The sequence below is a fragment of the Solanum pennellii genome, chromosome 9, assembly GCF_001406875.1.
Source record: "Solanum pennellii chromosome 9, SPENNV200".
Classification (NCBI taxonomy): Eukaryota; Viridiplantae; Streptophyta; class Magnoliopsida; order Solanales; family Solanaceae; genus Solanum; species Solanum pennellii.
Genome location: NC_028645.1, coordinates 7,695,834 through 7,708,217, shown reverse-complemented (window position 1 = coordinate 7,708,217; position 12,384 = coordinate 7,695,834). Strand labels below are relative to the sequence as shown.

Genomic DNA, 12,384 nt, shown 5'->3' with positions numbered 1-12,384 from the left:
TTGGCATTTGTATAGAACATTATAGCATGCTATAGGTCTGTACTAGCTTGCAAACTGGTCTGTCTAAACCTCTGCTAACAAACATTGGCATGGTATGGAATCTGCAATCTGCAGATTTGTTGTTAATGTTTTCTGTAACTGCTGCTTCTATATATAAATATTTCTGTCAGTAAAGTCTATTTTCTTTCTTATTATATAGAATATCCATGTTATAACCATAACTTTTGACATCCTAGTAGAAGGCATGCTTCCATAACTACAAACAAATAAACAAATAATTATTAGGAGAATCTAATTGTTTGTGTCTCCTCATTAATTCCTTTTTTCTTTAGTGTTCGTGTTAGTTTGCGTGCATCATGGTTATTGTATAACACCAAATATTTTATATTGTTTCTTATGAAGTTTGAACCCTAATGCAATTATTCATTGTTGTTGAACTCATTTGGAATTCTAGACACCTAAGGGAAGATCATCTACTTTGAACATCAAAAGACAAGTAGGCATCTACTTTGAACATCAAAAGATGCAATCTAATTTTCTGTAACTGCTGGATTTCTTGCCTCTCTATATTGTTGCAATCTGAACTTCTTACCTCTTCTATATAACTGCCAATATCTTATTTGTGTAGGGAAATGGAGGTGATCAAATTTGAAGTGGATGATGAAGAGTTTTTGAACTATTGTAAAAGTTTAAATACATATTTGATTTATTGTGTACACATTTAGAATATTGATGTGTAAGTATGGGTATGTACACAACACATACTATCTTTTGAAGTACTTTATGGGAAATCTATAAATTTGAATTACTTATTAGCGCTAGAGATTATTTATTGCAATATAATATTGGAGTATTTTAATTAGAAATTGTGGCATAGGTCTGTAAATTGTGTATGCACTTGATCAAGGACAACACTTCAAAGTGTTGTCATACATTAAATAGAAAAGGCAACACTTGATAAATGTAGGCAATATGGTAGCAAAGGCCACGCTTCAAAGTGTAGCTGATAAGGCAACACTTATAAACGTAGCAGCAAAAGCGTGGCTTTTTTGCTTTTAGGCTACGCTTGAAAGTGTAGCTAATAAGGCAACAGTTTTAGGCGTAGCTACAAAGTGTGGCCTTTTTGAATTTGAGGTTACGCTTAAAAGTGCTCATATGGCAACACTTCTAAGCGTAGGTAAAAAGCGTGGCCTTTTTTCCTTTTGGCTACGCTTTTAAGCNACTCATTGTTGTTGAACTCATTTGGAATTCTAGACATCTAAGGGAAGATCATCTACTTTGAACATCAAAAGACAAGTAGGCATCTACTTTGAACATCAAAAGATGCAATCTATTTTCTGTAACTGCTGGATTTCTTGCCTCTCTATATTGTTGCAATCTGAACTTCTTACCTCTTCTATATAACTGTCAATATCTTATTTGTGTAGGAAAATAGAGGTAATCAAATTTGAAGTGGATGATGAAGAGTTTTTGAACTATTGTAAAAGTTTAAATACATATTTGATTTATTGTGTACACATTTAGAATATTGATGTATAAGTATGGGTATGTACACAACACATACTATCTTTTGAAGTACTTTATGGGAAATCTATAAATTTGAATTACTTATTAGCGCTAGAGATTATTTATTGCAATATAATATTGGAGTATTTTAATTAGAAATTGTGGCATAGGACTGTAAATTGTGTATGCACTTGAGCAAGGACAACACTTCAAAGTGTTGTCATACATTAGATAGAAAAGGCAACACTTGATAAGTGTGGGCAATATGGTAGCAAAGGCCACGCTTCAAGTGTAGTTGATAAGGCAACACTTATAAACGTAGCAGCAAAAGCGTGGCTTTTTTTCTTTTAGGCTACGCTTGAAAGTGTAGCTGATAAGGCAACAGTTTTAAGCGTAGCTACAAAGTGTGGCCTTTTTGAATTTGAGGCTACGCTTAAAAGTGTTGCTCATATGGCAACACTTCTAAGCGTAGGTAAAAAGCGTGGCCTTTTTTCCTTTTGGCTACGCTTTTAAGGGTAGCTGATAAGGCTACGCTTGTAAAGCGTCGCCTAAACTCTAAGGTTTCGCTGCTTTCGGCCACACCTGGAAAAGTGTGGCTTAAAGTCAAAAAGTGTGGCTTTTTACCAAAGGCCACACTTTTTCATAGTTTAGGCCACACTTCTCTAGGGTGGTTGGAGACATAAAATGTTATAGTGTGAGCAACATAACCTTTGGATATTTCACAGTTACAACAAGGAGATGGCACCAACACCTCAAATTCATCCCACAAGCTTTTCAGCTTTGTATAATACATAGAAACAGAAACAGTACCCTGCTGCAATGAAGCAATATCTTTGTGCAAACTGTAGGTTCTAGAGCCATCTACTCTATCAAATCTTTCCTTTAAATCAGTCCAAACATTGAAAGCAGTAGAAGAAAATGCAATACCACTTAGTAAACTCTTGGATACAGAATTCATTAACCAAGACAAAACAATAGCATTCACTCTTTCCCATTGCCCCCACATTTCCTTACCAAATATCTCCTTTCTAGCAGTTCCATCAATTAAACCCATCTTATTTCTTCCTAGTAGAGCTATCTTAATAGATCGACTCCACAGAGTGTAATTCTCAACACCAAGAACTCAAATGAGATAATACTCATACCACTGACATCAGTAGGATTAAGAAACAAAAGATGGTTATAATCGATACCTTGACTCTGCCCAGAACTGACTTGTGAAGAATTATATGCACCTGATCTGTTTTGAACTAGATCTACATTTTCACCTTCAATTGCCATTTGAGATTTGAAAATTGATTCAACAGTAATGCAACAACCAGTAACTCTTAGCTTGAAACAATCACTGAAACTTGAAAATCTTTTCAACAAAAGACCTTGTGAATCTGTGAACCAGTAGCTGATTCTTTGATCCTACAATTTCTCTAACAACAAAAACCTGTGAATCTATGAATCAACAGCGATTCTTTGATTCTGTGGATTCTCCAGCTTCATCAGTGTTCACTGAGAAGCAGTAGCTCTGATACCATGTTCGTTAATGAAGAAAACTTCACTAGATGATAAGAAGAGGAAGAAGAAGAGAAAGCTAAGAAGAAGAAGAAGTAATTCATTCAGTTTCAAAAATTGTGTATTCATGTACAATGAATGAGCTATATATAGCTCTTTTCTACATTAACTAACTAATAACAACCTATCTAACTAACTAATTGATAAGTTGTTATAACTAACATTTATGTAAAAAGACTATTCTACCCTTTCTATTATTTCTAAATTCTATAGCTTTCCTATATTACAACAAAATAAAGCAACAGAACTAAAACAAAAGGCTTTATCGTCATAATAGAAATAAAAATAAATAATAATTTTAAAAAAATTATCTAAATAAAGTCAACAATAACAGAGGTCAACACAACTATTCTAATTGAAAGTGTATTGCAATATCAAAATCAAAACAACAAGAACGAACCAGTAAGTGTGAAAAAGTTATGCATCAAATAATAACAAAATGACATATGCAAAATAGACATAAATAAAATATTAAAAATGTAAAATTAAAAGGGTCACCAGACAAGCCAATCTGGAAATGGGTTTTGTCAGAGTTTGCAGGTTTCACCAGAGTTGGGATGTTAGTTGTTATTATTGTTGCTTCCTAGAGGAACTCGTGGGTGGAGCTAGTGTTTGTTCGGTTGTTTCCGACTCGCTGGAACTGCTAAAGCTTGTTGTACGACTGGATACCTGCAAAAATGAAGAAAAAATCATGAAAGTGGAGAGGGGAAGGGAACTGGTTCGGGTTCCTTGTTATTTGCTCCACTTGAGTTTCGAGCTCCACCAGAAATGTTGTTTCTAGTTTGCTGGGTGTTGTGCGCGTCCGGGGAAAGGTAAATGGGGTGGGTCTGGTCGTTTGGTACGGTTCATCAGAGCTTAGAGGTCCTCGTCGGCGCTCGTGAATGGAGACTGAAGCTCGCTGGAGAGTCGCGAGTTTTGGCTGTCCGGAGAAGGAAGAAGGAGACTCGCCAGAGTTTGATGTTGCTGCTGCCCGTTCATCGGGGTGGGAGCTGCTGGCCGGAAATAATGGAGAAAACGGAGAGATATGAGCAGTGATTTAAATGGGGTTTTCGGGTGGTGGACTTGTGGGAGATGGTGCTCCGGCGGTGAGCTGGCCAAAAAGAGGAAATACAGTGAAGAGACCCATTTTTTTTCTATCTAAAAATTATTAAATCTATTTCCTAAATCTTATCCAACCCCTCCTATTTTTTGATCTAATCTAAACCTAAATATAAAAAAATGTAATGGTCCCAAACATGTGGCTTGGAATTGTGGCCTAAAATTATTAATCAATCGTCGTATGCAAAATTAACCCGTAATGTTAAATGATTTTTTTAAATTATGTAAGATGTAAAAATGAATATCAACAAATATAACGAATAAAATGAATATATATATATATATATATATATATATATATATATATATTGAATAAAAACAAAAACAAATATTGAATGTATTATATCGGCTATGGAAAAAAATGTAATTAAAATTAACTTATAAAAAACCATAAAATTTGACAAATAAGGATAGTTATTGATAAACTTATTTTAAATTATAAAATATATATAAACCTAAAAATATGAATTTTGAAAATGTTAGGCTAAAATTGGGTGTCAACAAGCCTAATTTTATAAAACTTTAATAAGGGCTTTCAATATGGAAACTTAGCTTAGCACCGAGTGAACTTAGATGAGGGGTGCCCCTTCCCAATATGGGAAGGCTTGTTCCCCATAGTCCTCACGAGGTAGATAACTACAATGCCCCATTTGGCATAAAGAGGGTTTCCATATATGCCTCCAAGTTCCACAAACTATGCTTGCCCCATAGGATGTAGCAAGTGATATCACCTAATATGCTAACATGATGTTAATATTCTACTTTGGCAAGTAGAGCACCTTTCCTTGGTGTAAGGTTCTACAACACCAAATTCCATGTCTAGCAACCATGATCTTAGTGTCGGTTAAGGCTATAGTTTCCCTAAAGTAAAATGGACCATGGAAGTAAAGTAAGGACCTTAACTAGGATAACCTAAGGAAAGTTGCTTAGTGTAGGTGGGGGTATGAGACTTACCTACGCATTGCATAAGTAGCTCTTCAAGGGAGTTCTAGGAAGGTGTTCTAATATATATGATTATGTTTATGTCCTTTATGCATGGCATCCTAGTGTTGTCTACTTGGTATGATGATATGCATGGTATGAGTCTATGTGATGAAGTCTTATCTTATATGCATAATGTGGGTCTTAGTGACTATATGAAGAAGGTCTTACTTGGCATGTACAAAATTGTCTTTACTTGCCTTGTTGATGTATGAAGTGAATGATATGTTTGTAGTCTCTTGATAGGTTTACTTGTATGTGTGAGGTTATGGGGCTTCACATGTACATTGCACTAGTAAACTTAGATTGGGGTTATGAGTAAGGTCTTATAAGAGTTTATGTAAAGTGAAGTTAGCATATGTGCAAATTGACTATGGTTTACTGTAATGGTTTGGTAGTCTTGACTTGAATGTATCTTATGATGTGCTATACTTCTATGAATGTATAATTTGAGTTAGGAAGATTATATGTATGAGTACCTTGTGGCCTTAAGGTGACGCATTGCAGCAAGTGTCATTAGAGGGTTACTTGGGAAGTTAAGAAGTTAAGAGAAAGAAAGCTTATTGTAAAATGAAGGTGCTCACTTTAATTGAAATAAGCTTACTGTAAAGTGGTGACTAAAATACCTTAAATGCAATGTATGATTTTATGTGAGATTGTGACTATCGTATATGCCTAAATGAAGTATGTGAATTGTATGATGCTTATGGTATCAAGTTTTATGAAGTTTTCAAAAACTTACATGATTCATGGTTTCAAGTAAAATGTCTTCTATAAATGTATGTTTTGCATGGTTGTTATACTTAGTGCATTCTTGTACTAACATCATTCTTCCTCACCTTTTTATACAAAGTGTAGGTTATGGATGCTTAAAGTATGTCTCTAAGGTGAAGTGCTTGATATGTGATTTCCAAGCTCAAGGAAAGGAATCCTTAAGCTCAAGGACTTCCCATGTCATGTCTTACTGAAAAGTCTTGTATTAGCTTACTTATGATTTATGTTGTAAGGGTCGTGTTCCTCATGTACTCTAAAGAAGGCAAAGAGACTTAGAGTCTAACTATGTAAATATGATATTTTATCTATATAATGAAAGTAATGTTTCTAGCATATGATGTGCTAAAAGTTTTAAATTTTCTGCTAAATTTACCTACGAAAATGCGATGAATGATAAATATGGTCTTATATAAGACCTCCAAGAGGTCAAGTACGTCATGTTACTTCTAGGGGGTGATCCTCGGTCATGACAATATGGGACTCCAAAGGGCACTTATTGTTCAGATAAGATGTAGGAAGTCTATTTATAAGGTGCGTAGCTCTCTGTACACATTCCCCCTAGTATCTCAAAGGTAATTTGGATTGGAAAAGAAAGGCTCTAGATGTTTCAAGGAGGTACTTATGCTCTCTTTCAACCACACTATTTTGCTGTGGTGTGTGTGGGCAAGTATTATGATGAACTATGCCCTTGGACTGAAAAATGAGACGATTCATTACTAGTGAACTCGAGCCCATTTTTTGTCCTAATGATTTTGAGAGAGGTAGAAAATTGGCCTTCAATCATGGTGATGAAAGCTTTTATAGTCTCTAATGCATTACTTTTGAAACTCAAAAGGTGAGTCCATGTGGACCTTCTATGGTCATCCACCGTAGTAAGAAAATACTTGTAATTATTATGAGTACCTACATGGTAGGGACCCCAAAAATCTACATTAAGAAGTTCAATAATCTTGCTTGTGGTCTTAGTACTTTTAGGGAAGGATAATCTGGTTTGTCTAGCCGGAGGGCAGACAGCGTATAGAAAAGGTTGTTTGTAGGAAAATTTGACTGGTATGGATAGGATAGCCCTCATTTTAACAGAAGGTACATGGCCTAATCTTGTGTGCCACGACATATCTTTATTAGTTTCATGAGACAAACAAGAATTCACATAATGTAACTCATTTTTATTGTAAGGAAAGGAATTCACAAAATTCATTAAAACAGTTTGTAGACTACTAGAACTGGAACTGAAAGAACTAGAATTGGAATTGAAAGATTTTTCAGGCAAGCACTACTTGGAGTCGACAATCAAGCATCTTGAACACAGAAAATAGAATCCATCTATGTTGCTACCGATCACCTGAGGCCTCTTCAGTGAAGGGGATTGATACAAGCAATGGACATCAGTAAAGGACATAACACCTTTGAGATGTCACTAGGGAATGAACTGAGATTAAATTGTATTTAAAAGATGGTACAAACAGCACATTATGTAAAATGATGTTAGGTGTAAGTACTACATCACCAATTTGTGTAACCTTCACTTTGTATCCATTAGGAAGTGAAACAAGTAAAAGATATGATAGAGTTTTGGGATTTGGCAATGAGGCTTGGTTAAAGGTCATATGGTTGGAAGCTCCTGAATCTTTAATCCACAAGTCATCATTTGATTTAAAATGTGTACATGAAGGTTTATAAAAATTTATCGAAGAGGTGCACAGTACAATACATACAAAGTTCACTGCTCTACTTGTAAGATTTGGGCTGGTGGAGCCCTCACTGCCTTGGAAGTGTTGGAGAAGGTTCATTACATGCACATATTGTTCCATGCAACTTGTAACATTTCTAACATTATGTCCTGGTCTTTTACAATAATCACAGATCAAGTTTTCCTTGTTGGAGTTGTCATTTCCTGTGGAGTAGTTTGTCTTAAAATTCTGTGGGTTAGAAGAACATGCATTGAGAGAGACAACGTCCATTAACATCTAACCTTTGGGTTTAAACTCTCTTCGTTTTTCCTCTAGTATCAGTATTGAAAATGCTTGTGCTATCGAGGGCAAGGGATTCATCATAAGAAAACTGGCTCTGACGATAGTATAGATTTCATTAAGGCTCATTAAAAACTGGATTAAGCGCCTATCTTGTTCAGCTTTGCGTGTGTCTTCCTTGGCACCACATACGCAAGCACAAGTGCATTGAGCCTTGGCAATCAACTTGTTGAGTTCTTCCCACAACTTCTTCATCTTGGTGTAGTAGGAAGTGTTGTCCAACACACCTTGATTCAGGTCGTTAATCTCCTTTTGGAGCGAGACAACTTCGAACCGTTGGCCTGGTCATAGCGATCCTCCAATTCTCTCCATAATTCGACTGAATCGTTAACGTACTCAACACTATTTGCGATCTTCTTGACTAGAGAATTCAAAATCCAAGATGTCACCATGTTGTCACATCTCTGCCAAAGATGCAATTGGGGAGAATTTGCAGCAAGCTTTTTACAATCTCCAGTAACAAAATCTAATTTGTTTTTCACAGAAAGAGATCGATACTTCTTCAATAGGATCCATAACCCATTTCATCAAAAGGAACGGGAACAATCAACAGTCTAGGGTTATTAGAAGGATGGACATAAAACGGATCACTCGTATCAATGGAAGTAGACGAAACAGTAGCAACATCAGGCATTGTGAGTTTAGCAGACGTAGAAACAAAGAAAAATTGTGACAAGCTAACAATAGCTAATAATTGCTAGAAAGCTTAGAAATGGAGGGAACTCGAAATATCAATGATTGGCTCTGATACCATGTCAAATTCATGAATTCGTAACTGAATCTCAAGCTTTGGAAGACTAGCTTCAATGGAGAAATTCACATGGGAGAAGTTAATATGGAGAGAAGAGAAGGGAGAAAAAATGTATTATTGTATTAGACTTCATAGAAGAAGCACATATACATGCACATGTGTATTTATAGCACCTAGCTAGCTACTCTGAACGACGAGTTGATTAATAACTGAATAATAAACTGTCAGTTCCAACAAACTATAACTGACTAATCAAACAAACTATAACTGACTAATCAAGTTGAATTAACATGATTAACTAATATGACTAACTATCTGCATACGTATAAATACATTCTCAATAGAATGTATTTCATTTACTTCTACTTGTTTGATTAAAAGTGTCCACACAATCAAATACTATGTATACAAAACAAAATTAACACGATGTGCTTTACTTACTCAATAACACAAATAACAACTACTTCTATATTATTATATAAGAAAGGGGAATAGCACACAGCTGGCCGTAAACATGGTTGCTTCAGCTGTGTGCTTCCCTCAAAAGTATATCTTGGCATATTGGCTAGAGGTTATAACTTCCCATGTTCAAGGTACCAGTTTTGACCCTCGGTGACAACCTTTTCTTTAATTTTTCTTTTTATTCCTTCCAACTTTAATTTTATGTAAATATTTAATAATCAAAATTTGATTATTTATGTATTACTTATTTATATTTTAGTTATTTCATTTTTTATTAAAAAATTTTAAAAATTATTTCCTTTGGTTTTATACAATTTTTTCGCAATTACAAAATCCTTTTTAGCTCTAACATTTGATTCTCCATCAATGTACTTGCTTGTTGACGGGAGGATATTCCAATAATTTTAACTTATAATAATGTCAATTTCTATCCTTTCTGTTGCAAATATTTATAGAAAATTGCTATTATTATAAAATAATTATATTTCATTTTACTTACTCTAATATTTCCTAATAAAACTTACTAATGACTTGTTTTTATTTCTTAATAGAAAAAATTTTAAAATTTTTACTTATTTTATTATGTTTTTCCACCTCCTCTGCAATTTATTATTTTACTTTAATTTAATACTTTCTAATAAAACTTTCTAATTACTTACTAAAATATAAAATTATTATCACTATTATTATTATTATTATTATTATATTATTATTATTATTATTATCAAATGACCACGCTTCATTTTACTTACTTTAATATTTTCTAATAAACTTACTAATGGATTAGTTTAATTCCATAATAAAATTAATTATTAAATTTTAACTTATTTCATTATGTTTACCGAACCCCTCTACAATTAACTATTTTACTTACTTCGATACTTTATAATAAGATTAATTAAGTGATAATTTAATAAAATAAACCCCTAATAATATTGATAAATAAACTCCTCAAATTATTTTAATGCTTAATTAAATTAAATTGATTTCATTGTCAATATATAGATTTAAAGGAAAAAATTTAAGTCATTCTCATTAACGCGACTTCAATATAGCACAGATTTCTTTTTGAATTTTAGAGAAAAGTTTGGGCCAACTAATTTTATATCAAAAAATATTTTAAATATTTCACATATATTATTAGTCAGTGCTATCTTTTGCTAGTATAGTAATATAGATAAATATGGAGCCCATTGCGGGCTTAGGCATTATCCATCTAGTCTTAGAAAAAAAAATTCAAGAGAATGAAAAAGAGAAAGGAGATTATTCATTAAAAGTTTAAATTCTCAGAACATTTTTTTGTTTACAACTTAGACATACAGATGCACATAATTCAGATTAATTTCCCAACAAACCGAAATACTTAGGAAAACAAACATTATTGACAAAAGCACTTTTGATCTGCACTGCACTTGTATCTAATCAGAAATGTCAATGGCCTTCACCTCAGGTTTCTTCTTCTCTTCTTCTTTTGGAACAGTCACTGTCAGCACTCCATTCTCCATCGATGCCTTTATTTCCCCTGTTTTTGCATTCTCCGGCAACCTGAATCTCCTTATAAACTTACCGCTGCTTCTCTCCATACGGAGCCACTGATCGTTCTTCTCCTCTTTCTCTCTGTTTCTCTCACCCCTAATCTGTAAAATCCTTCCTTCTTCCACTTCGACTTTCACTTCCTCTTTCTTGATCCCCGGAACATCCACTTTGAAGACGTGAGATTGTGGAGTCTCTTTCCAATCAATTTTTGCATTTGCGAAGTCAGAGATTTCAGGGGCAGAGTATGGAGTGTTGGTTGAAATTGGGAATGGATCCCATAAGTCAAGGGAAAATGGGTCGAAGATATTGCTCCTCCGACCACCAAAGAAGCTTGGAATAAGAGACATTTGTTGTTTGAAGAAAACAGAGGATATTTATAATTTTTGATTTGATTCTAGTGTTTGATTTGCTTGATGACTTGACGATGATGAACTAAAGAAAGTATGTGTGATATTTATAGGTGATGAATCTGAGAAAATCAAACAATTCGAGTGTAATCTAGGATATTCTTCACTTAATTTTAGATAGGAACAGTAAGAAGCTTCTACCATATTCCAGAGATCTTTTTTAAAGAAGGAATAATTGCATCTTCTTGTTGTAAGGAGAAATTTAGCTTTTTGTCAATATTTGTAATGAAAAAAATCGATCATTTATTTTTACTTTTTTTTTAAAAAAAAAGCTTCATATATGTCTTTTTATTAATTGAAAAAAAATTAATTTTGCAAAGTCATTTTTATACGTGTCAATTATGATTCGACTATATCATTAATTTAATTATCTTTTAAAAATAATAAAAATATGTCATCAAATTTTGTGAAAAGATTCATTTATGTCAACGTTTAAAGTTTGACTCATCTTATTCTATTTCAGTTAACACTAATGATATGGATAAACAATTTCTCAAACAAAAATGATATAGATGAGCTAAAATTTTAACAATGTCACAAATAAAAAATTTCACCAATTTTAATAGCATATTTAAGCTTTTTCCTTGATTAAAAAGAAGATAGGATAAGATATGAACCGAATAAAATAATTTTAGTTTATTTTAGACAACAAGTATAATAACTTTTTTTTTAATAGTTCAAAATATTAGAACTATTTCACATCATAATATTTTATATTTGTTATAGTTCTTCGCGGAAAAATAATGATAATCGAAACAAAATTGTGGAGTAGGTATTAGGTTGGTTTTTGTCCCTATGATATCTCACTAATCATACTTGACCTGTAATTAATTAAAGTAAGTGATTTTGATTCTTCTACTAAGAGTGAATGTTAATTTAAATAGATCACTTATTGTTGTCAAGGGTAATTTTGGTATTACAATAATCATATATATAAATAATAATATTTTTTGTTAGAATTCACGTCAATCAACCCATTTCACATTGAATGGCACTTCCCAAAGTAATGTCATTCACTTGGGAAAGTGAAGCTTCAAAGTAAAACCCATTTCTCAAAATGATATCTCTATGTCACGTTCCGCCACATCATAGTTAAATTTTGCATTCGGATAAAGGCGGAAGGGTCTAGAGTTGCGGAGAGGTTTGCGGAGAACTATAGAACCTTCTAGATTAATCAAGAAGGCTAGAGAATTCCTTAGAATTCTCTAGAATAACTTAGAGTTTTCAAGAAAGTCTTTGGAAGGTCCTATAAAGTGTAGACTTTTCTAGAATA

General features: G+C 33.4%; 1 protein-coding gene across 1 annotated transcript; it reads right to left on the bottom strand.

Annotated features, from left to right (window-relative positions):
• Positions 1-10,413: 10,413 nt before the first annotated feature.
• LOC107030548 (17.8 kDa class I heat shock protein-like) lies at positions 10,414-11,224 on the bottom strand. Its single transcript, XM_015231817.2, has one exon. The coding sequence runs from the start codon at positions 11,049-11,051 to the stop codon at positions 10,587-10,589; it is 465 nt and encodes a 154-aa protein (XP_015087303.1). The 5' UTR covers positions 11,052-11,224; the 3' UTR covers positions 10,414-10,586.
• Positions 11,225-12,384: the final 1,160 nt, after the last annotated feature.